This window comes from Ranitomeya imitator, chromosome 7, assembly GCF_032444005.1.
Source record: "Ranitomeya imitator isolate aRanImi1 chromosome 7, aRanImi1.pri, whole genome shotgun sequence".
NCBI classification, from domain to species: Eukaryota; Metazoa; Chordata; class Amphibia; order Anura; family Dendrobatidae; genus Ranitomeya; species Ranitomeya imitator.
Genome location: NC_091288.1, coordinates 193,024,886 through 193,051,277, shown reverse-complemented (window position 1 = coordinate 193,051,277; position 26,392 = coordinate 193,024,886). Strand labels below are relative to the sequence as shown.

The window sequence follows — 26,392 nt, the reverse complement described above, 5'->3', positions numbered from 1 at the left end:
TTTCAGTAACCTTTCATTATTGGAACACTCTATTTTGAAACCTGAGTCACTGAGGCCAGGCACCTCAGTGACACATACCTGCCATCCAGTACTTTACTTCCTGCTTCCCTACAGGGCCCTAAGAGTTATATTTACTCAGCCAGTAACTAAAGGCAAAAATAGTCTAAAGAAAATAAAGAATACAAACTGATGTTATAAAAGAAAAACTGTCCACAGTTGCAGCACATTCAAATATTTATTTGAGCCAGAAGATTTACATAATCAAAAAATCCTATCTGTGTTAATAAAACTAAAACATTTCCTTTGAATAAAATGTACATTTTGATAACTGGAGGCCATTGAGAGATTTACTCCACTAAGGCTTGGGAGCTGTGCATTGTGTGATTCAATTGGGGCAGCACGGTGGCTCAGTGGATAGCACAGCAGCCTTGCAGCACTGGGGTCCTGGGTTCGAATCCCACCCAGGACAACATCTGCAAAGAGTTTGTATGTTCTCTCCATGTTTGCGTGGGTTTCCTCCGGGTACTCCGGTTTCCTCCCACATTCCAAAGACATACTGATAGGGAATCTAGATTGTGAGCCCCATTGGGGACAGTAATGATAATGTGTGCAAAACTGTAAAGCGCTGCGGAATATGTTAGCGCTATATAAAAATAAAGATTATTATTATTATTATTCAATTACACAACTTTCACCAAAAGATATTTGATAATTAAATTTTAACCAAGCAAAGTACAAAATTAGAAAAATTAGATACATTAATATATAATGAACAAAAACATTGGTCTCTACTGTTCACCATGCACTAATAGTTTGGCTTCGCACATGTCATGTATGGTGTAGGGAGTAATAAGAATCCAACGCCAGGCTTGAGATTTAAATCTTCTCTGGAAACTCCTGGAGGCGGATAGAAAGTAAATGCTTGAAGAAGTCCAGTGAAAACAGGAAAAGTTCCAACTTGGCCAAACTTTCCCCAGCACAAGCTCTTCTTCCTGTAGAAATGGGATTAGTGATATAACCATGTCATGTTGAAATTATATCTTGACCCTAACACATTGAATATAATGCATGCTTTCCAACTTTCTCTTAATGTTCGTGAGGCTCCTGAACAAAAGGAAAACCTCCAGCAAGCAACAAAATCTTCATAGAACCCCCTGGAAAGCATTGTTGACTGACGGTTTCCCGTGAATGGCTCTGGAATTCACACTAAGCCCCAGCATTCATAGAGTATTACAGCAATGTTTCATCCTCCACAAGGATGCCAATTCAAGAAATGATTTTTGAAAAGTGAAGAAAAGATTGACCTTGCTCCCTTTCTTTGCTTCAAATATAGCTAACACCATTAATAAATTAATGCTGATCTTCATGAGCTTAAGTCCTTGCGACCATGACCAAGCAGCGTATGAGAACATTTTGAACTAGTGGTTCCTACTCTCATACTATTAAAGGAAAAATACAATTTTTATTTTCTTTATCCTTTAATAGAATGATTAAAAGTTAATTTTTATGGTCTTTAATTAGTGTTTATTTGCCTTTTAGCAATCTGTTAATAATCGTATGATTACTCTACACTGATTATCTGAACAGCATTAGTTGCTAATTACTCTCCTAAGTGTACATATGCTTGCAACTGGAATTTTAAAGAATCAAAATGCTAGAAGCATAGATTGAGCGCAGGGCATGTGTCCTGGTGCTGACTATAAGGAGAGCTCCATCAAACAACTCTTGCTCCATTTGAAGCAAAAGATAGTGAAGACTTTTATAAATATACTGTAGGCTATATTGCTAAAAAAAATTATAAAGTTGCCCATGAATATGCTTAGCATCTCAATAAGACTGTAGAACAGTTTTGATTTTTTTAGTACAAAATATGAGATATGAGATATAGAAAAAAACGTACATTATTTCTTAATAAAATATAGCCATTTTGTTAGGGAGTGTTTTGTCATTTGATTGACAAGTAAAATGATTTAATTTTGGAGTTTAATGGTCCTCATTAGTTACCTGCTGAGAATGGCATAAATGTATTATGTTTCACAAATTTTCCATTTTCATCCAAGAAGTGATTGGGATTGAAATCATAGGGTGTTTTCCATTGGGTCTTGTCATAGAGAACTGATGTCAGGAAAGGAGTAATCTCTGTACCCTGTGAATATGAAATCACCAAATATCTTTATTATATACATTTCATTTTCAAAATCTGAAATTGTTGGTATGGTGGTGGACCCCATAGCAGTCCCTTTTAGTAATAGGTAAACAAAAACAGTACTTGTTTATAAGCAAAAAACACCACAATAATCAATCAATAGGATTTTTTAATAAACTCACCTTTGGGATGAGGTAGCCCCGCAAATACACATCAGTTGCCGTTGAGTGTGACACGTTCAGTGGGACAATATTGCAAAACCTTTGTATTTCATGTATTACTGCATCAGTATAAGGCATTTTCTTCCGATCTTCAACTCTCGGCAGCTGTCCAGGTTTAACATGTGTTTTAATTTCATCCTGAACCTTCTCTGTAAAGTAAAGGAGAAAATATTTTGTTATTCTTTTGTACTAGCACAACAATGTCAATGCATTTAATTGATAGATTATAGGCTTTTACTATGAGTTGTAGTTCCTATATCAGGGGCAGCTTAATTAAGGATGAGCTGCTAATTTATTGAGTATCCTCACATGCCTACCTTCTTGTTATTTTTTATCTTTCTTGATCTTTCTTTTTGTCTGTTGTACCTGTGCAGCAATCCATGATATGCAATAGTAAAGAAGGTAACAAAAATAGTCTAAATAGTGTAAAATAATTTTACTTTTAATTAACCACTTCCCCACATCCATTCCCATAAAGTGGAGTACATATACAGTGCTGCTATTTCTGGACACTATGCAGCATGGCGCAGTGTTCGAGTTAAGATGGCCTTGGTGTGTAACACCAAGCCATCCCTGCACTTCACCTCGGTGGGCTGTGCTGCCCCCGCGTCAGCGACCGCTGTCATTGGCGGATCAATTCTGACCAGCCAACCACAACGATGTCAAATTAAAGCTGTGAAAAAAAATGAATATGTGACGTGCAGTGATTGGTGGGGTGGTAGCACATTAGAGTAGGGGACGCCTCAGTGTAAGTGATATCTGATTTTCTTTTAGAAAAAACTTATCTTATGCAGAGTAGCTTTATAGGTAGGGAGGTAGCGCATTAAGGTAGCGGACATCGTAGTGTAAGTGACGTCCAAATTTCTTAAAGAAAATAAAATTACTAGTTAGTACATCGTAGGTTCATAGGTAGGGTGTTTTTTTTTTTAATTGTTTTAGACAGGTAATTTCTTTGCTAGTGCATTAGGGAAGCGTACATTGCAGTATCAGTGACGTCCATTTTTCTTTGCGCCAAAGCGCAGAATTGTAAGCACTGAGTAAATTTACAGCTAGTGCATTAGAGGAGTGTAGGTTGCACTGTAAGGCTACTTTCACACATCAGGATTTGTGCTGTCAGGCACAATCCGGGGAATTTTGAAAAAAACGGATCCTTTTTTTTTGCCGCCGGATCCGTTTTTTTCTCATAGACTTGTATTAGCACCTGATGGCCTAACGTTTCATCTATTTTTTGCCGGATCTGTCCAAAATCCATTTTCAGCAGCTGGAGAAAACGTACATTGGAACGTTTTTTCTCTCCGGCGAAGAACTGGAAATCGACGGATGCGGCGAAAAACGGGTGAAATGTGAGGTCAAAAGATGGAGTCTCTCTCTCTCATCCCCGGACCAGTTAGTGCCCAGAAAATAGCTAGTTGGATCCGGCAAAAAATCCGTTGCATCAGTTTTTCACAATTTGCAGTGGATCCGTTTTTTTCAAAAGTCGCCGGATTCAGTCTGACGGCGAAAACCTGATGTGAGATGGTAGCCTAAGTGACTTCCACATTTCTTTTGCAAAAAAAAACTGTAGTTAGCGCCAGATAAATTTTTAGCTGGTGCATTAGGGGAGCAGTGCTAGTAACGTCCATTTTTCCAGCAAGGCACCCTAGGACCAAGGCTACCCCTTCAATAATCAATCCCATATGGATTCCACCCCCCTGAAAATTATCAGCTTTTTATTCCGGATTTCATGGGCAGCTCAGGAATCCAATTTGACGTTACAGGCTTCACTGAAATTGACTTTTTCAAATTATTTTTCAGCGAGGAAATAATAAATCTTATGGTGACCTAGAGAAATTAATATGCCCATCATTTTTTCACCCAAAATTCCACATCATCATACACCAGATGGACTCCTTTAAACGGAGCAGACATTATGACATTTTGAGGCATTGTGCTGAATATGAGCATAGTCAGAAAATGAGTGCTTCGGCAATACGGGAGTACTGATATACTCTACAGCACACTGGTATTCCGTATGGCCTTAATAAGGACACAATTTGCAACGATCAAAAAATGTTTGCATTATAGTGAGTATTAGAGATGAGCGAATTTGTTTGGGTCCTTCCTTATTCGGCAAGATATAGCACTTACCGAATAAGCTGCAGAGGGAACCCGGATACCTGGAGTTTTCCGGCTCATCAGCTGTTTGGCTCCGCAGCTGTATGTGTCGTGGCTGTGTCACAGTCATAATACATGCATGGAGAGCCCAACAAACATTTGTTTTTACCCTGTTGACACAACACACTTTTATAATCTGATGTACTCTGCACAACTTACATAGACCACCACATTATAAATTCATACACCAGTAAAACAAAAACATTATGATCCATACTATAAACCAATGCCCCTAGGTAAATGCTTCTTTGAGGGGTATAGTTTCCATAACGGGGTCATATGTAGGGGATTTCCACTGATTAGGCACTTCAGGGGCTCTCCAAATGCAACATAGCGTCCACTCTCGAATCCAGCCAATTTTGCAGTCAAAAAATCAAATGATGCTCCTTCCATTCTGAGCCCTGCCATGCACCCACACAGTAGTTTTTTTTCCCACATATGGCAAAATGCATTTCTCAGGGGAAATTGCATCACAATTTTTAAATACTCTGATTTACAAATTACTGATTGAGAGAACCATTTAAAATTGTATTTTTTTTTAAATTTGCATCTACAGGGATTGGTCATCAAAAAGATGGCCATTATTCAGCATATGAAACATGATGGAAAGGTAAATATGTAACAGAAACTTTGGTCTAGACTAAGTGGTAGCCTTCAGAAAGAGGTAATTTGGTGGTCTTCAGAGACTGCTGCTGTTCACCTTCAGTCTTATGTAATTTTAAAAAATGTAGCAAGAATTACTTTGAATCTCCAGATACTTCATCATCAGTAAAATTCCCCATCGGATTGTTGTGGATGTGCCTTCAGTTCCACCAGCAAATAGATCCAGGACTGAAGAAAGTAGATTTTCTTCATTAAAATATGTCTCAGCTTTTGTTAATTCCTGAAAACATGAAACACAAATATGTTGTTTTGCACCAAAAAAAGAGCATGAACCACACCTCCAAAAATCATACGTTGATCTAGTGCCGCTAGGCAAAAATTTATATAACTGAACATGAGGTTCTTAGTTTAACATTCTGATCAGACTGTATGAAGCCCACTGCCATGTCACGGCAAACCTCGAAGTGGTTCCTATCGCCCTAATGGAGCCGTGCACCGACCACTGCCACAGCGGCAATGCACCAGCAGCGTGGATGGCCTGGTGCCCCAAAGCACCCATGCTGCGCCACCCCACCAGCACAAAACCACAGCAACAATGGCCACCACAACAGCACCCACATTAAATGAAAGGAGCACTGAAACTCACCTTCCTCCAGCTCTTCAGCGAGAGCAAAACTGGGCTAGTCCCCTTACTTTGCAGTCTCCTGTTAATTAAAATCACCTGTGTCAAATGGGAGGAGTGCTGGTCTAAGAAAGGGAAAAGAACATGCTTTGCATCAAAAAAGAGCATGATCTGCACCCCCAAAAATCATACGTTGATCTAAAGCCACTAGGCAAAAATATATGTAACCAAACATGAGGTTCTTAGTTTAACATTCTGTTCAGACTGTATGAAGCCCACTGCTACGTCATTGGCCACCACACAGCACCCACACCAAATGAAAGGGGTCTAGCCCATTTTTGCTCTCACTGAAGAGCTGGGGAAGGTGAGTTTAAGTACTCCTTTCATTTGGTGTGGGTGCTGTGTGGTAGCCATTGTTGCTGCGGTTTTGTGCTGGTGGGGCGGCGCAGTCTGGAGTCATGGGGACTCAGCCTTGTAGCATGGCTGCTGTGGGGCACCAGGCCATCTGCCCTGCTGATGCATTGCCGCTGTGGCAGTGGTCGGCACACGGCTCCGCTCCATTAGGGCGGTAGGACCCACTACGAGGTTTGCCGTGACGTGGCAGTGGGCTCAATACCTATTTTGAATACATCTTGCATATATGTCACCGTCATTAGAACAGCGCAAGCATGGGAGGTGAATTAAGGGTGTTTTTGTTTTAACGTGGGAGGCTAATATTCAGCATAAGAAAGGGTTGCTTTACTATTGGACAGCCTCTTTTGAATTCCAGTTTAACTTTTTTCTGGATTTTTCTAGTATTGTGTATTGTCTAACCACAGGTATTCACTCATTCATAATATTAAAGTGAATCTTTTAGTAAGAATGTGCCTAGAATACCTAAAACCCTGTAGGACAGTGCAGGAAAACATATTTCCGAATATAACTATTCTGTCACTGTCTGGTACCCTGTTTCCTGAAATGCATGTTCAGGGGTGGAAATATCACTGGTGCAACCTGTGCAGCTGCGCAGGGGCCCAAGAGGTAATTTCCACCTCCAAAACAGGTGAAATGGTAATTAACCTTGGACAAAGCATTTCATTGCAAAACGCGCGTCAGGTGTGGTGGGTCCCTGATTTCATACACTGCCATATAATGTCAGTTTGGGCTGATAGACGCCTTTTAATTTTTTGTAAATGTCTTTCCCATGATTTGAATACAGGAGCAGGAACTCGTAAGGCAGAATCTCCAACAGTGAGCCACAAGTTGCACTGTTATGTATTAGACAATTTACATTTATAGATCTTAATGGTATTTTTATTTTTTACAGGTAATAATATTCTGATATGTAGAGATACTGTCACGCAACATGTAGGAAAGGCTAAGTGCAGCACAAAGGGATAGGGGAAAGGGAACCAAACACTAGGGAGGGGGGAGTGGAGACCCATAGGCAGATCTAATGTCACCCTGTCTGCCCTATCGTCTCTATAAAGGTTCCGCACTTATCGCCGAGCAGGATACCTAATCCCTGCCTGACCCTGGCGATAAGCCCTGCACTGGGAAGGACAGGATGTACGCTAGTCAATCCCCACTACTACTAAAGACAGATGGGATACGCAAACAAGGGGGAACACTTAGCTTGAGTAGACTCAGAGAGAAACACGGAAGTCCTCTAAACACCAGAGAGGAAGATATCCAACTGCTATAGCTCATAGCCACCACAGGGAACTGGAAATAGAAATATCAACCGCGCCTTCCAACAGCAAGCTGGGAGTTATATACACCCCGATCCAGATGTGTCAACAAGAGCCAGGGGAGATTGCCACTGGGTCCTAAAGTCAGAAGGCCAAGGAAGAAGTCTGCAAAGCAAAGTGCTGAGACCTTCTGCAGTCAGATGTAGAGCGACAGTCTGCAGTCACTGACACACCTGTGACAGATGCATATGTACAGTTAGGGCCAGAAATATTTGGACAGTGACACAAGTTTTGTTATTTTAGCTGTTTACAAAAACATGTTCAGAAATACAATTATATATATAATATGGGCGGAAAGTGCACACTCCCAGCTGCAATATGATAGTTTCCACATCCAAATCGGAGAAAGGGTTTAGGAATCAAAGCTCTGTAATGCATAGTGTCCTCTTTTTCAAGGGACCAAAAGTAATTGGACAATGGACTCTAAGGGCTGCAATTAACTCTGAAGGCGTCTCCCTCGTTAACCTGTAATCAATGAAGTAGTTAAAAGGTCAGGGGTGGATTCCAGGTGTGTGGTTTTGCATTTGGAAGCTGTTGCTGTGAGCAGACAACATGCGGTCAAAGGAACTCTCAATTGAGGTGAAGCAGAACATCCTGAGGCTGAAAAAAAAGAAAAAATCCATCAGAGAGATAGCAGACATGCTTGGAGTAGCAAAATCAACAGTTGGGTACATTCTGAGAAAAAAGGAATTGACTGGTGAGCTTGGGAACTCAAAAAGGCCTGGGCGTCCACGGATGACAACAGTGGTGGATGATCGCCGCATACTTAATTTGGTGAAGAAGAACCCGTTCACAACATCAACTGAAGTCCAGAACACTCTCAGTGAAGTAGGTGTATCTGTCTCTAAGTCAACAGTAAAGAGAAGACTCCATGACAGTAAATACAAAGGGTTCACATCTAGATGCAAACCATTCATCAATAACAAAAATAGACAGGCCAGAGTTAAATTTGCAGAAAAACACCTCAAGAAGCCAGCTCAGTTCTGGAAAAATATTCTATGGACAGATGAGACAAAGATCAACCTGTACCAGAATGATGGGAAGAAAAAAGTTTGGAGAAGAAAGGGAACGGCACATGATCCAAGGCACACCACATCCTCTGTAAAACATGGTGGAGGCAACGTGATGGCATGGGCATGCATGGCTTTCAATGGCACTGGGTCACTTGTGTTTATTGATGACATAAGAGCAGACAAGAGTAGCCGGATGAATTCTGAAGTGTACCGGGATATACTTTCAGCCCAGATTCAGCCAAATGCTGCAAAGTTGATTGGACGGCGCTTCATAGTACAGATGGACAATGACCCCAAGCATACAGCCAAAGCTACCCAGGAGTTCATGAGTGCCAAAAAGTGGCACATTCTGCAATGGCCAAGTCAATCTCCAGATCTAAACCCAATTGAGCATGCATTTCACTTGCTCAAATCCAGACTTAAGACGGAAAGACCCACAAACAAGCAAGACCTGAAGGCTGCGGCTGTAAGAAGGAGGAAACCCAGCGTTTGGTGATGTTCATGGGTTCCAGACTTAAGGCAGTGATTGCCTCCAAAGGATTTGCAACAAATTATTGAAAATAAAAATATTTTGTTTGGGTTATGTTTATTTGTCCAATTACTTTTGACCTCCTAAAATGTGGAGTGTTTGTAAAGAAATGTGTACAATTCCTACATTTTCTATCAGATATTTTTGTTCAACCCTTCAAATTAAACGTTACAATCTGCACTTGAATTCTGTTGTAGAGGTTTCATTTCAAATCCAATGTGGTGGCATGCAGAGCCCAACTCGCGAAAATTGTGTCACTGTCCAAATATTTCTGGCCCTAACTGTATATACCAGTACATTATTTCCTGCATTCATGTGCAATAATACCAGCAGCAATTACAATCATTCACTATAGCTGGAAGCCCCATACAGCACTTTCCTCTGATGTTTTATGCCATTGTGTGCAATGACCTTTTACAGGACTTCCCTCTCCTAAATATTTGCACTATTATCAATCAATGGGATGGGGAAAGGCTCAAGGGTCCTGAATGGTGATTTACATGTGCCAACCCACCTAGAAAAAGATCAGCCAACCCTCAATCGACCAACAACTATCTCTCCTGACTTCCCAAAATATATGTGTGCTTGGTTTGTTTCCTGACATCATTAGTTGGTGGAAAGTTAGGAGGCCCCTATACAGATTAGATGTTTGTGTGACTTTAACTTGATCTGTATGAGGATCCTAAAAGTTCTACTCTATTTTCTGTCCCAGAAATTAAAGGCACAAGATGTCAGGAGAAAGAAAAAACAAATCTTACAAAATATAAACTATGCACAGTTACAGCACATTAAAATTTGTATTTGTGCCAGAAGATACACCTAATAAAAAAAGCCTATCAGTGTTTACTATAATAAAAAGATTCCTTTAGTTTAAAGGTTGATTAAGATAATTGGAGGCCATTGCAAGATTTACTCTACTAAGCTTTGGGAGCTGTGCTTTGTTTCATTCAATGACACAACTTTCAGCTAAATATATTTAATAGTGAGATTTAAAAAAAGTACAACATTAAATATATTAAAACATAACCAAGTAAAAAACATCAGTCTCTGTGCTTTCTCTGTTTTTCACCCCAAACTAATAGTTTGACTTCGCACATGTCATGTATGGTGTGGGCACTAATGTGAATCCAATGGCAGGCTTGAGACTGAGGTCTTCTCTGGAAACTCCTGGAGGTGGATAGAAAGTAAATGCTTGAAGAAGTCCAGTAAAAAACAGGAAAAGTTCCATCTTGGCCAAGCCCTCCCCAGCACAAGCTCTTCTTCCTGTAGAAATGGGATTAGTGAGTTAAAATTGTCATGTTTAAAGTAGATTTTGACCCTAACAGATGTAGTAATTAAATAAATTGGAAATAATGCATACTTTCCAACTCTCTCTGAATGACTGCGAGTCTCCTAGAGAAAAACATGAGACCTCCAGGAAGTCACAAAAGTTTCCTAGAACCCTCTGGAAAGCATCGTTGACTGAATGTTTCTTGATCATGGCTCCAGGATGTTTCATATCCAGACCAAGCCCCAGCATACAAAGTAAATTACAACAATACTCCATCCTCGACAAGGATGCCAATTGAAGGATCTATTCTGGAAAAAGGGTGAAAAGTTTGACTTTGCTCCCTTTCGTTGCCACAGATATGGCTATGGTATTTAGAAATGAATGCTGATCTTTATGAATTTAAGTACCTGAAAGCATGACCAAGCAAATTATGATGACATTTTTAACTATTGGTTGCAACTCTTTAAACCCCTTTATGGCCTTGGATGTGTAGGTACATTCTAGATCATCTCCCTACATTTGATAAGGGCTCTAACGCTAAGCCCGCATCTTTTCCTGCACATGACAGTTGATCTGTCTCCAAGACTTCTCTCGTGCTGCAGCAGTGTTTTGGAATGGAATACTTTAAAAGCACAGCGCTTTAGACAGGCCTATCACCTCAACTCACCAACCCAACTCTCCCCTGTTCCCTCCTTCTAAATTTTATTCAGAATCTGCTCATTCCTAATCACTGTCTCCACATCCTCCATGCACCCAATAGCACATGGTAACTGCACTTAGACAGATATTGGCTGAAAACCGGATCATGCAGCTTTATATGAAAAGCTTATGTATTAGAATGATGGCTGGGCCATACATGACAAGCCCGTTCTAACTATTGTGTCTCCCACTATTTCAATATAGATTGTAAATGTTCAGGCAGTGCCCTCACTTGTCCTGTAACAGTAGAACTATGCGTTACTTTGTATTGTTTTTATTGTCTCTACACATCCCCGTTTAATTGTAAAGTGCGGCAAAATATGTTGGCAATATATAAATGAAATTATTATTTTTTAGTAATATTATTACTCTAGACTATACTGCAAAAAAATTGTAAAGTGCACATGCATATGCTGAGCATCTTTATAAGACCACAGAACATTTTTGAAGTTTTTGGAGGACAAAATATAAGATTTAGAAAACATACATATTATTCCTTGTAAAATTCTGTTAGGGAGTGTTTTGTCAGTTGAATGACAAGTAAAATGATTTGATTTTCATCTTAATGGTCCTCATTACTTACCTACTGAGAATGGCATAAATGCATCATGTCGGACAAATTTCCCATTTTCATCCAGGAAGTGATTGGGATTGAAATCATTAGGAGTTTTCCATTGAGTCTTGTCGTAGAGAACTGATGTCAGGAATGGAATAACCTCTGTACCCTGTGAACAATAAATCAGTAGATATCTTTTTTATTATATACATTTCATTTTCAAAAATGTGAGGATATTGGGGTGGCTGTGGACCCCATAGCAGTACTTTTAAATAATAGGCAAACAAATACAGTACTTGAGCATAAGTACAGTTTTTTTATAAACTCACTTTTGGAATAAGGAAACCCCGTAAATATACATCACTTGGAGTTGAATGTGACAGGTTCAATGGGACAATATTGCCAAACCTTTGAATTTCATGTATCACTGCATCAGTATAAGGCATTTTCCTCCGATCTTCAACTGTCGGCAACTGTCCTGGTTTAATATGTGTTTTAATTTCCTCCTGTACCCTCTCTATAAAGCAAAAGAAAACATATTTTGCTTAATTTTGCACTATCAAAGCAATACCAATGCATTTAATTAATAGATTACAGGCTTTTATTATGACTTGTATCTGCAGTCAGTCAGTGATATGGGGCATGGTTACAGCTGAAGCTCAATATGTACTGAGCAATGACTGAAGCCATGCCTTTGTAACTGAAAGCCAGAGGCTGCCAAGAGCAATAAAGCAAACTTGCTCACAGTAGCCGAGTTCTCAGTGCTGCAGACGGGCAGCCTTGGGATTCTCTTTAAATGGAGTGAAAATCAAGCATGAGCACTGCTGTTCCATTCATACTCTATTAGACCGCTGGAGATTACATCAAGAATTCCCGATATACTCTATCGTGTAACAAAGTTCTAAAGCTTGATGACGCTAGAATTTGTTTTTTCATTGGCTATAAAAAAGCCATTTCAGGTGAAATCTAAATGTCACAGTCCACCACAAATCACACGTCCCCTCTGTCTAGGGTGGGTGGCACTGGCAGCATCATCCATCAATAGAAAATATAAAACATGCAATAAATGCAAAAAATATATACTAGAATTGTCTCAACTTAATTGATCATTTGTGTATACAAGTATTGTAAAACCTGCTTGAGAGAACCACACAAAACTCCCTTTAAAAATTGACTCCTTTAGGGGTGGTCATCAAAAAGAAGGCCATCATACAGTGTTAGGGACTGGCGGAACGCACCAAGTATAGAAGATATGAAACTAGGTGCGTTCGCAGTCCGAGGTCCACCGTGCAGGTATAAACCCTGCTGCTAGTAAGACGGACTATATGGCGGTACTATAAGTATACACGCACGGGTTAACTTCACCCTGCGTGAAGGAAGCGATCCTGTTGCGTCACAGGACCGCGGTACCGCACATAGAGCGCGAGCAAGAAGTCAGCGAACACAACCCCAACTAGGATTGAAGTCCGATTAGACACTTGCTGGCACAACACCGCAACTGGGTGTGTAAGGAAACTATTAAATAGTGTATAGAGGAACGAGAGTGCATGCGGTGCCACACTGACAGATGCCACTAACCACCCAGGCTTGGGTAAGGAAAGCGCAGAGGAAGCGCACGGCGCCGTACTGGCAGACACAGCAACTAGACGCTGTGATGTGTGTAACGTGCAGATGGCTAGTCGGGCGCTAGATAGCTACCATCATCCGCGAGCAGTCAACAACACTAGGGAGGGATACTTAGGAGCTTTCATCCATCGACATACATCCATCTACACACACACATTATATCAAGACAATACTAGCGCATGGCCGTGCGGTCATGCGCAGTTTAAATAGTTGCAGCACAGGAAGCAGCTACAGAAGTTTTGCCCTTTCAGGACCTGCCAAGAGGACCAATGGGATGTGCTGCAGTACCTGAGCATGTGACCCTCGATCTCCAATGGGAGATCTTGCCCTGGGCATGCTCAGTGTGTGCAAATAAGGACTTAGTCCCAGAGAAGCCCTCTCGCCGCAGATCAGTGCAGGGTACAACAGGAGAGCCAGAAAAGGCAGCAGTAACCCTTTGCACAGAATCAGTCCCAGCAAGACGCTGGGAGCGACGCCTCCGCTGAGCAGAGCCCACTGCGGCCGAAGCAGAATGGGAGACTGCAGCAGACACGGATCGAGATTCCCCCTGTGCAGCAGAGGAAACTCGACTCCTAACATTACCCCCCCTCCTAGGGCCCCCCCTCCTTGAGCCTCACTACGCTCAAAAGCTGCAATAAGCAGCGGAGCCCGAATGTGCTCCACAGGCTCCCAGGTTCTATCCTCTGGGCAGTGACCCTTCCAGTCCACCAGATAAAATTTCTTGCCACGTACCACCTTACACCCCACAATAGCATTCACCTCAAACTCATCCTTGGATGAACCCGATGTCCCAGCAGATGACTCAGAAAACCGGGACAAATGAACGGGCTTTAAGAGGGAAACGTGAAAAGTATCGGTGATACCAAGGCGTGGAGGAATAGCCAAACGGTAGACCACAGGGTTGACCTGTTCCAGAACCTTAAATGGGCCAATGTAGCGAGGAGCAAACTTAGTGGACTCAACTCGCAGCCTGATGTTACGGGCGGAGAGCCACACTAAGTCGCCAGGAGCAAAGACCAGAGCGGGGTGCCGGTGTGTATCAGCCGAAACCCTCATTCTCTCCTTGGAGGCCCGGATGGCATCCTGTGTGCGGTCCCAGATGTCACGTGCCTCCACCGCCCAGTCTGCCACCCTAGAATCGGTGGATGACATGGGCATGGGCACAGGGACACGCGGATGCTGGCCGTAATTAAGGAGAAACGGAGTCTGACCAGTGGAATCGGCTACGGCGTTGTTCAAGGCAAATTCCGCCCAAGGTAGCAAAGATGCCCAGTCATCCTGCCTAGCAGAGACGAAATGTCGCAAATATGTCACCAGGGTCTGGTTGGTTCTCTCCACCAACCCATTCGTCTCGGGATGGTATGCAGAGGAGAGGTTTAACTCTATGCTGAGTAAACGGCAGAGCTCTCTCCAAAACCGAGATGCGAACTGGGGAACCCGATCGCTGACAATCTTATCAGGCATACCATGCAATCGGAAAACGTGCTTAATGAACAACACCGCCAAGGCTCGTGCTGAGGGTAACCGAGGAAGCGGCACCAAATGCACCATCTTAGAGAAATGGTCGGTGACAACCCAAATAATGGAGCAGCCACGCGACTTGGGTAAGCCCACCACAAAGTCCATCCCGACCATCTCCCAGGGCCTGTCTGCCACCGGTAGAGGGTAAAGCAACCCAGCAGGCCGTTGCCGAGGAGACCGATTCTGGGCGCAAGAAATGCACGCCTGAATATAGTCCCTGACATCTCGGGCCATATGCGGCCACCAGTATGTTCTCGCCAAAAGCTCAGATGTCCTCTTGGTCCCAAAATGCCCACCCACTCTGGAGGAGTGAGCCCAAGAGAGAACCTCTGGTCGCAAGTTAGCTGGTACGAAAGTCTTGCCCGGGGGCACAGACTCTAGCGAAACCGGAGCTACAGTTCTCAGGCTCTCAGAAGGGACAATAAGCCGAGGCTCCTCCTCCTCCTCCTCCGATGACACTACGGAACGGGAGAGAGCGTCAGCACGAACGTTCTTCTCCCCGGAGAGGAAATGGAGAGTAAAATGGAACCGGGAGAAGAACAGGGACCATCTAGCCTGGTGAGAATTCAGCCGCTGGGCCGTTTGTAGATATACCAAGTTCTTGTGGTCAGTGAAGACTTGGAAGGGAAAGCGAGCTCCCTCCAAGAGATGTCTCCACTCTGAAAAAGCCAACTTCATGGCTAGCAACTCCCTGTCCCCGATGGAATAATTCCTCTTCGCTGGTGTGAAGGTCTTGGAGAAGAAGAAGCAAGGATGCTTCCGACCTTGAGCATCCTTTTGGAAAAGGACTGCTCCAGCACCAACGGATGAGGCATCCACCTCCAAGATAAATGGTTTATCAACATCGGGGCGATGTAGGATGGGAGCGCTAGCGAAGTGTGACTTGATCGAGAGAAAGGCTTCGGAGACCTCCTCTGACCACAACTTGGGATTTGCTCCCTTCTTGGTGAGGGCAACCAAGGGAGCTACCAAAGTTGAGAAGTGTGGAATGAACTGGCGATAGTAATTAATGAACCCCATAAAGCGCTGCACCGCTTTAAGAGAATGGGGTTCCTGCCAGTCCATTACAGCCTGTAGCTTGGCAGGATCCATATTCAAACCCTGGGCAGAGATGATATAACCAAGGAAAGGCAAGGACTCCTGCTCAAACACACACTTCTCCAACTTGGCGTAGAGGGAGTTTGCCCGTAAGAGGTCGAAGACTTTGCGAACATCTCTCCGGTGGGAGTCAATATCTGGAGAGAAGATGAGAATATCATCCAGTTAGACTATGACCGAGGTGGTGAGCATATCTTGGAAGATGTCGTTCACAAAGTCTTGGAAAACGGCTGGGGCATTACAGAACCCGAAGGGCATCACCAGATATTCATAGTGCCCATCCCTGGTGTTAAAAGCCGTCTTCCATTCATCCCCCTCACAGATGCGAATCAGGTTGTAAGCACCCCGCAGGTCTAACTTAGTAAATATCCTCGCTCCCCGTAGCCTATCAAACAGCTCAGATATCAGGGGTAATGGGTACTTGTTCTTAACGGTGATGGCGTTAAGACCCCTGTAGTCTATGCATGGACGTAAGTCTCCAGTCTTCTTCTGTACGAAGAAGAACCCAGCCCCTGCCGGTGACACTGACTTCCTAATGAATCCTCTTGCCAGATTCTCTTGGATGTACTGAGACATTGCCTCCGTCTCCGGGAGAGATAACGGATAGACTCGACCCCGGGGAGGCTCAGCACCAGGCAAGAGGTCAATAGGACAGTCATAGGGGCGGTGAGGCGGAAGGGTCTCCGCAGCTCTTTTGGAGAACACGTCTGCATAGGGCCAATAGTGCTTGGGGAGAGAGGAAAGATCTGCGGGTACCTGTGTAGTAGCAACCTGAACGCACTCCCTCTGACATCTACCCTTGCAGGATTTACTCCATCCCAAAATTCTCCCAGAGGACCACTCAATATGAGGAGAATGGTAGCGAAGCCATGGTATCCCCAACAGGACCTCATCAATTCCCTCAGGAATGACTAATAGGGAGATTATCTCCTGATGTGATGGAGACACAGAAAGCGTGAAAGGAATGGTTTGGTGGGTAATCTGTGAGGGTAGTGTTGACCCATTTACCACTCGAACGGTTACAGGCTTGGCGAGCATCACCAAGGGTATTGCGTGACGCTGGGCAAAAGAGGAAGACATAAAATTACCCTCTGCCCCAGAATCCACGCATAGCTCGACCATAAGAGTGGAAGGGCCAATGGTAATTGTCCCCTTGAAGGACAACTTTGAGGCAAACGTCGCCATGTCTAGTGTACCTCCTCCTACTGCCACTAGACGCTGACTTTTCCCCGACCGCTGAGGACCTTTGGAGGCAAGATGTCCTGACTGCTGGCAAACATGACGGACCCTATGTGCACGGGCGGACTGAGATTTGGATCCCGCTCGTGTCACCTCTAAGGCCTCATGTGACTCAGATGCCTGAATTGGAGATTCCAAAGGTTTGGCGAAGGTGGGAGCCAGCCGAAACCTCTGCCTACACTGGGCTCGCTCTAACCTCCGCTCGTTAAAACGGAGGTCAATACGAGTAGAGACAGTTATTAACTCCTCCAGTGTGGCAGGAATCTCCCTAGTGGCCAGAGCGTCCTTAACGTGATCAGCCAGGCCCCTCCAAAATATGGGGATAAGGGCTTTATCCGACCACTCCAGCTCAGAAGCTAAAGTACGGAAGCGGACGGAAAAATGGCTGACCAAGGACTCACCCTGAGTTAATGCCAGTAGTTGGAGCGCTGTGTCATGGGTGACTTGAGGTCCTAAAAAGACCTTTTTCAGAGTGCTCAGAAACAACGGAGCACTCTGCACCACATGATCACCACGCTCCCACAGCGGCGTAGCCCACTCCATCGCCCTGTCCGACAAGAGAGAGACAATAAATCCCACCTTAGCCCGCTCTGTAGGAAAACGTGCAGCCAGGAGCTCGAGGTGGATAGAGCACTGACTCACGAATCCCCTACAAGTTTTGCAATCTCCAGAAAATTTTTCTGGCAACGGGAGGCTAGATGATGTCGGAACAGGGGTGGCAGTGGACAAGGTTGCTGCAGCCACGTTAGCAGCCTGTACAGCAACTGCGGTAACATCCACAGCTGAGGTTGAGCTCTCGAGAGCCGTCAACCTACCCTCCAGCTGCTGGATATACCGCAAAGATTGCTGAATGTCCGTCATTTATTAGCCAGACCTTGGCGCTAGTATTATGTTAGAGACTGGCGGAACGCACCAAGTATAGAAGATATGAAACTAGGTGCGTTCGCAGTCCGAGGTCCACCGTGCAGGTATAAACCCTGCTGCTAGTAAGACGGACTATATGGCGGTACTATAAGTATACACGCATGGGTTAACTTCACTCTGCGTGAAGGAAGCGATCCTGTTGCGTCACAGGACCGCGGTACCGCACATAGAGCGCGAGCAAGAAGTCAGCGAACACAACCCCAACTAGGATTGAAGTCCGATTAGACACTTGCTGGCACAACACCGCAACTGGGTGTGTAAGGAAACTATTAAATAGTATATAGAGGCACGAGAGTGCATGCGGTGCCACACTGACGGACGCCACTAACCACCCAGGTTTGGGTAAGGAAAACGCAGAGGAAGCGCACGGCGCCGTACTGGCAGACACAGCAACTAGACGCTGTGATGTGTGTAACGTGCAGATGGCTAGTCGGGCGCTAGATAGCTACCATCATCCGCGAGCAGTCAACAACACTAGGGAGGGATACTTAGGAGCTTTCATCCATCGACATACATCCATCTACACACACACACATTATATCAAGACAATACTAGCGCATGGCCGTGCGGTCATGCGCAGCTTAAATAGTTGCAGCACAGGAAGCAGCTACAGAAGTTTTGCCCTTTCAGGACCTGCCAAGAGGACCAATGGGATGTGCTGCAGTACCTGAGCATGTGACCCTCGATCTCCAATGGGAGATCTTGCCCTGGGCATGCTCAGTGTGTGCAAATAAGGACTTAGTCCCAGAGAAGCCCGCTCGCCGCAGATCAGTGCAGGGTACAACAGGAGAGCCAGAAAAGGCAGCAGTAACCCTTTGCACAGAATCAGTCCCAGCAAGACGCTGGGAGCGACGCCTCCGCTGAGCAGAGCCCACTGCGGCCGATGCAGAATGGGAGACCGCAGCAGACACGGATTGAGATTCCCCCTGTGCAGCAGAGGAAACTCGACTCCTAACATACAGTATATGGAATATAATGCCAAAGTGAATAAATAACAGACAATTTGGATAAAGTGGTAGCCTTCAGGAAGAGGTGATTTGGTGGCCTTTAGAGACTGTACCTGTTCACCTACAGTTTTATAACACTTTTATAATAAACAGCAAGAATTACTTTGAATCTCCGGATACTTCATCATCAATAAAATTCCCCATCGAATTGTTGTAGATGAAGTTTCAGTTCCAGCAATGAAGAGATCCAGGACGGAAGAAACCAGATTTTCTTCATTAAAATATGTTTGATCTTTTGTTGATTCCTAAAAATACATAAGATGAATTTTCCCCATGTTACTATAATCAGCTGGTTCCAAGGCAATTATAACCTTCTTCTGTTTCTTCAAGGCACCTTCCCCTTTTTTTACCTGAAACAGCTTGTCACGGAAATGTTCTCATGACTATAGCTGCTTGAATGGAAAGTACTAAGGCAATTTGTGATATCATTGAAATAGGTCATATTTTAAAATGAAGTACATCAGTATGAAAGAGACATCAACATGCTCCAGCGTAAACATTGATCAGGGGATATGTAACCTCCAAGGTCTGCTCCTCAATACTGTGTGTAACTACCAAGATTGTAGCCTCAATGGGAGGCTGTAACCATTATTGCTTTATTTTCAGTGAACTCCTGTTCTGATTACATCTTTCACATCCTGTGCCTTAGTCAACAAAAATGGTACAGTCAGCATAATTTTGGTAACATACTGGCAGCTAAAAGTAGCAGTCACTGACAAGTCTGCAGTGACTTAATCCCCCTCGAAACAGAGGAAAGAGATGGCAGAGCATAAAGTATAGCAAAGTCAGTGATTTCAGATCCCTGCCTGACGAAGACCGGCGAAACGCGCGTTGAGGTGGCAGGCAGGGATCTGGCTTCAACATTCCGTAATAGGTAATATATAACAGCTTACTGCCCTTATTGAATAGCCTACAAATATACTCCACAGCGTTACTCCTGGGTTTAGCACTTGTTGCACTTTGCACTATGGCACTTTTTGCTTATGGACTTACATTGATTTTACTAGGCTAATGTATACCTTTATATACCTGTGCTGTTCAATATATTTCTTTAATGATATCATGGTATTTACATATATTTTGTTGGTACTTTTTACCCTGATTCGGTGATCTATTGGTCTTGTCTATACCATTATTTATTGCATTGTGGTATGTGGTTAGCTATTTTCCCCATCCTGCATGATTAGCTCTACCCTGCTATACTGACCTGTATTTTATGGTTTAATAAATCTATATATCTTGCTATAAACACTCTTATTGGGTCTTTTTCATTACTCGAAATTCCCTTCTGTGGTATATGTATTATTAGAGTGATCCACTTATTATAGAAATGTTTGGTGGAATTGGATGTTCTAGTATTGTGTATTGTATAACTCCAGGTAACCAGCCATTCATGAAATAAAGCGAACCTTTCACTAAGAATGTGCCTTCAATAACTGAAGCATTGGAGGACAGGACAGGGAAATACATTTCCAATTGTATCTACTCATTACTGGTGTTCTGTTTTGCCAAAATTCATGTTTTATTTGTGAGAAAATTGGGCTCGCAAGTGCACCAGTGGGCGTATCAGTGCACTTGTAGTCCTCCGTTCTTCCTCGATTCTTTCTTCCGGTGCCACCCTTCAGTTTAGAGTAGAGATGACATCAGGCAGCAGAACCTGTTTCTAATGTTAATAAATCAAGAAGCAGGGTATGGATGTAGATCAAGGAGGCAAAATGTCAGTGAACTTAACTCTGCAGAAACAAATTGCAGCTGGAAGAAGTCTTCATTGCGGTCTGGGCTAGATGAAAAAAATGGGAAAAGTGAACAAGTCCCAAAAGAGAAGACATTGGTTTTGGATTGGATTTATAACACACTGCAGAGGAACACTGACAATAGATCTATTGCCTCCCGATTCTATATATGATTATGTTGTTGGTATAATAGTTCGGTATTTACCGTCTCACTTTTACTTCCTGCCACAAGGTCACACGTCACCTAAAACCAACCAATTAGACAGAAAAATTGTCAGATGTTCCCAGAATAATTGATATCACACACTTTTAATCTCATAAAGGAAAATTAAGGTAACATATGCACCTTTAACGCACCTGTTCCTGCTTCAGAAGATATGCATCGATGTATCCTGTGATGTCATTTGCATCGAACTCCAATCGTCGATTCATCGAACATTGGGAAATAAAACTCTTCAGCTCTTGTATGTTCTGCATTGCTTTCTTATGTAGGCCAAGGAGTGTTCCGAGGACGGGATAATAATTATACAGCTGTGGAAATCAACAATTCCTGTTTAAATTTTCATGCAGCAAAAAGTACAGATCAGATCAATAACTGTGTATATTGGGAGCAGCTCGGCCAGTCAGTGGCGCTCCACCCTACATCACCAGGAGCCTAGGTTAGAATCCGGCCAAGTGTAACCTCTGAATTCGGCCCCGTTCATTTTTTTTCTACAAAACTTTTATCAGTATAGTGGATCCAATTTTTGTCCATTGTTGGTTAGTTTGGATGGTTTTTTCACCATTCATATGTGTCATCCATTTTTCTCATATGAGAAAAAAAACAGAAGTTTCCTAAGCTTCTACTACCATTAGGTAGTGAAAAAGGACACAGCACAAATTCACTGAAATAGATGAGTTTAATCCGCGAAAATGGATCAAAATCGGACATGACTTTGGGTATGTGAAAATGGCCACAGATTATAATAGGTACATTTTCTATCTGCAAAAAAAAGCAAATAAAAACACAAAACGTGTAAATGGGACCTAAGTTGATATGTTCTCCTTGTAGGTTTGCATTGGTTTCCTCGAGGTTCTCCACTTTCTTAGTATACTCTAAAAAGCATACGGGTAGATTCATTGGTCCTAGTATGAATGTGAGTGAGAGACAGATTTAGATTGGGACCCTCATTGGGGACAAGAACTGATAAGACTAATGGCGATCTCTCTGGAGAGCTGTACAATATTATGGTACAAACCTCTTTATCAGAGAGGACACATCACATCGATCAATTAATTATAGGTATTATCTAGGATTAGAAAAATTGTCTCCTATTTTCATGACAGATTAATGTTTCAACAGTGTCTAGTTTTTCACCTAAATATAATTAACTTACAGGGAGGCAGTCATCAGAAAATTACCAAAATGACCTACTGTTTAAACCAGGTTTTTGTGTTACATGTATTGTTTTTTTATTTACTAAGATCTTTATTAAAAAAATAGCAATCTTGCAATTTTCACACTGGCTACTGGAGCTTTTTAAGGCCGGTGTCACACTAAACATGTGGAAAATCAGTTCGAGTCTCCCTGCTGAGAGTCGCACGAGTGTTCTCCGTATGGTCATCCGTGTGTAAGGCGTTTGCAATGCGATGATGCAATTTTCTCGCACCTATGTATCCGTATGACATCCATATGACATGCATACTGTATGTCTTTACATTTCTCACTGATTTTCCCTATTGAATTATATTGCTCAATGGGCTGAAATGAGAAAAATGTGTGTGTACTTGTCGCAAGTGAGATGGATGGTCTATGTGGTGTCTGAGTTTTTCTCGCACCCATCGGCTTGCATTGGAGAGTCTCGGGCGATATGCGCGTACAATTGCAGCATGCTATGGCCACTTCCATCTGAGAACATCCTGCTTGAAGCATCTCAAAGGCGAGGTACTGTTGATCAGTTGTTAAGTGTTGTCTTGGTCTCATGATGCCAAAATGTGAACAGCGTAATGTGTAGGACGGTTTAAATACCAATTTAAATTGAACCCCATAAGTATTGGGCGATTTATGGATCAAACACCTGTTGTGAGTTTTGCCACTAGGCTCCTTGTTAGAGAACAGCAAGTTGTGCAAAATGTGCTGCGACATTGAACAGTTGGACATGTGCATGAAGAAGTTTAGAGACGTCACATTAAGTTCAATTGAAAAAGTTAGAGGGCATTTTAAGATCATCCTGAAATTTCACCCGAAAGCCAAATAACCCTACATTTTTGTGAGTAGTGTATAATAGATATTTAGAAATCAGCAATCAGTATTATCTGGACCCCGTAGGGCAAAGCAGTCAGTTCCATTAACCTCTTTCTGACTTCGGACGGGATAGTACGTCCGAGGTCAGATACCGCGCTTTGATGCAGGGCTCCGGCGGTGAGCCCGCATCAAAGCCGGGACATGTCAGCTGTTTTGAACAGCTGACATGTGCCCGCAATAGCGGCTATTAACTAGTTAAATCTTGCTGTCAAACGCTGACAGCGGCATTTAACCGGCGCATCCGTCCGGGCGGCCGGAAATGAGAGCATCGCCAACCCCGTCACATGATCGGGGGTCAGCGATGCGTCAGAATGGTAACCATAGATGTCCTTGAGACCTCTATGGTTACTGATGCAGGCCTGCTGTGAACGCCCCCCTGTGGTCGGCGCTCATAGCACACCTGTATTTCTGCTGCATAGCAGCGATCTGATGATCGCTGCTATGTAGCAGAGCCGATCGAGTGGTGCCACCTTCTAGCCTCCCATGGAGGCTATTGAAGCATGGCAAAAGCAAAAAAAAAAGTGAAAAAATGTGAAAAAAATAAAAAAATATAAAAGTTTAAATCACCCCCCTTACACCCCATTCAAAATAAATCAATAAAAAAATCAAACCTACACATATTTGGTATCGCCGCGCTCAGAATTGCCCAATCTATCAATAAAAAAAAGCATTAACCTGATCGCTAAACGGTGTAGCAAGAAAAAAATTCAAAACGCCAGAATTACATTTTTTTGGTCGCCGCAACATTGCATTAAAATGCAATAACGGGCGATCAAAAGAATGTATCTGCACCAAAATGCTATCATTAAAAACGCCAGCTCAGCACGCAAAAAATAAGCCCTCACCCGACCCCAGATCATGAAAAATGGAGATGCTACGGATATCGGAAAATGGCGCAATTTTTTTTTTTTAGCAAAGTTTGGAATTTTTTTTCACCACTTAGATAAAAGAGAACCTAGACATGTTTAGTGTCTATGAACTTGCAATGACCTGGAGACTCATACTGGCAGGTCAGTTTTAGCATTTAGTGAACCTAGTAGAAAAGCCAATCAAAAAACAAGTGTGGGAATGCACTTTTTTAGCAATTTCACCGCACTTGGAATTTTTTTCCCGTTTTCTAGTACAAGACATGCTAAAACCAATGATGTTTTTCAAAACTACAACTTTTTTCACAAAAAATAAGCCCCAACATGGCCATATTGATGGAAAAATAAAAAAGTTATGGCTCTGGGAAGAAGGGAAGCAAAAAACGAACATGGAAAAATGGAAAATCCCAAGGTCATGAAGGGGTTAAACCCCCTATTATGTTTATCTTGTACCCACTGTACATATCTGGTGAGCGTCTGAGAAGGACTGTTCTGCTACAGTACAGAAAACCATTGAATTTGAAAGATATTGGGTGAGAACCAAGAGATGAGTTTGGGTCCATTTGTCTGAGCTCATGATTGCACTACAATTAGTCCTAAAGGTGACCCTAAAACTATTCTTCTAAGAATTCACTAAAAAGATTAGATAAAAGATCTCAAGGTTTTCTTACCAGCACTGTGGGTGTACCGGCCAGTTTGGCATTTTCATCTAAAATTTTTATTAATTTTTCAAACGTTGGGTCATCATACTCAAACCTTTTCCCAAAGATAATAGAGCAGATTACATTGGAAACTGCACTGTTTATCAGCATATGAGTATTGAATGGTTTGCCTAAATTAATAAAAAAAAGATATATTAACAACAGAATAAATTATGAATACAAAAACAAAAAATCTAAAACAATTACTTAATGTAAAAGGTCATTTGTAACCGCAAGGGAAAACCACCATCAGTAATGACAGTAGATTACTGAAACAACCAAGTCATAATTGGATCAAACCTACAGCCTGAATTACAATTGTTTTCCTAATGATAAGTTTGGATGCTGCAGGTGTTTTCCACGTGTGGATTCTGTAGACTGGGTTGTTGAAAACAGCAGACAAGAAGTTAGATTATATAGAAGCTGTGAAATAAATAAGAATGATGTATCTTACCATTATGAGATCTAAAACTTTCTATAAGGGGCATTAATTCATCTTGAATTCTGGCTTCCACACTTTTCTTCCCCATTCCAAAGTCTCGAAGTGTTGATAGTGAGAATCTTCTCATGGATTTCCATGTTTCTCCGTTAGAAAATATTATACCTAAAATATAGTTAAATAGGAAAATCTTTGGCAAGTATAAATCATACTGAATAGAAAACAGCCTTACAATCTAAACAATCCAATAAATAGTTTCTTTAAATAGTGGAAGAAGTTGCATTCTGTGAATTAAAAATAGGATATGTAAATAAAACCCACAAATAAGAATACACATGTAAATTGACAAATGAGGATGTTATACACAATATTAATTACACTAATAATGAGTAGGGTTGAGCGAAACGGGTCGGCCATTTTCAGAAGTCGCCGACTTTTGGCAAAGTCGGGTTTCATGAAACCCGACCCGACCCCTGTGTGGGGTCGGCCATGAGGTCGGCGATCTTCTGAATCTGGTATCGGAATTCCGATACCGAGTTCCGATATGTTTGCAACATCGGAAATCAGTATCAGAATCCATATTTAAGTGTAAAATAAAGAATTAAAATAAAAAATATTGCTATACTCACCCTCTGACGCGCCCTGGTACTAACCGGCAGCCTTCCTTCCTTAGAATCAGCGCGTGAAGGGCCTTAGATGATGTCGCGGCTTGTGATTGGTCGCGCGACCGCCCATGTGACCGCTCGCGCGACCAATCACAAGCCGCGACGTCACCGAAGGTCCTTCAAGCGCTGATTCTTAGGAAGGAAGGCTGCCGGAAAGAAGCAGGGCGCGTCCGAGGGTGAGTATATACCTAATAGGAATGAGTATAGCAATATTTTTGCTATAATATAGAGGGTGAGTATAGCAATATTTTTTATTTTAATTCTTTATTTTACACTTAAATATGGATCCCAGGGCCTGAAGGGAGAGTTTCCTCTCCTTCAGACCCTGGGAACCATTGGAAACCCAATGCACTGCATTGGGTTTCGTGTTTCGGCCGACCCCGACCCTGACTTTTTTATAGGATCAGCCGATTTCACTCGACCCGACTTTTGAAAAAGTCTGGTTTCGTGAAACCCGACCCGATCCTATAAAAGTAAAAGTCGCTCTACCATAATAATGAGAAAGAAGAAAATGATGCAAAAGTAATAGGAAAGAAGAAGAGAAGAAGAAATGAAAAAGATAATGGTTACAGAAAAGATGAAGAAAGTGAAGACAAATAAAGAAAAAGTAAAATATTATTAAAAAAAAAACAGGAAAAGTAAGAAAGAAAGAATTAAGAAAATTATGATAAAGCTGAAGAAGAAAGTTGGAGACAAAGTTGATGGAGGAGGAAGAAGAAACAAAGGAAGAAAAGTAGAACAAAGAT

General features: G+C 42.5%; 1 protein-coding gene and 1 pseudogene across 2 annotated transcripts in view; both read right to left on the bottom strand.

The window, feature by feature from the left end:
- Window positions 1–26,392, bottom strand: part of LOC138645184 (cytochrome P450 2K1-like) — an 81,181-nt gene that overhangs the window by 51,693 nt on the left and 3,096 nt on the right. The window contains exons 3-10 of one of the 2 annotated variants that reach the window (XM_069734283.1): window positions 24,997–25,146; window positions 24,513–24,673; window positions 21,049–21,222; window positions 20,897–20,935; window positions 19,062–19,203; window positions 11,873–12,060; window positions 11,571–11,712; window positions 9,979–10,281 (exon numbers count right to left, since the gene is read on the bottom strand). In XM_069734283.1, coding sequence (XP_069590384.1) covers window positions 10,094–10,281; window positions 11,571–11,712; window positions 11,873–12,060; window positions 19,062–19,203; window positions 20,897–20,935; window positions 21,049–21,222; window positions 24,513–24,673; window positions 24,997–25,146 — 1,184 coding nt within the window. In that variant the 3' untranslated portion in view covers window positions 9,979–10,093. Of the gene's footprint in view, window positions 1–9,978; window positions 10,282–11,570; window positions 11,713–11,872; window positions 12,061–19,061; window positions 19,204–20,896; window positions 20,936–21,048; window positions 21,223–24,512; window positions 24,674–24,996; window positions 25,147–26,392 lie in introns of those variants that run through there. The other variant, XM_069734284.1, reaches the window with a different exon arrangement.
- Window positions 399–8,060, bottom strand: LOC138645183 (cytochrome P450 2K6-like; annotated as a pseudogene).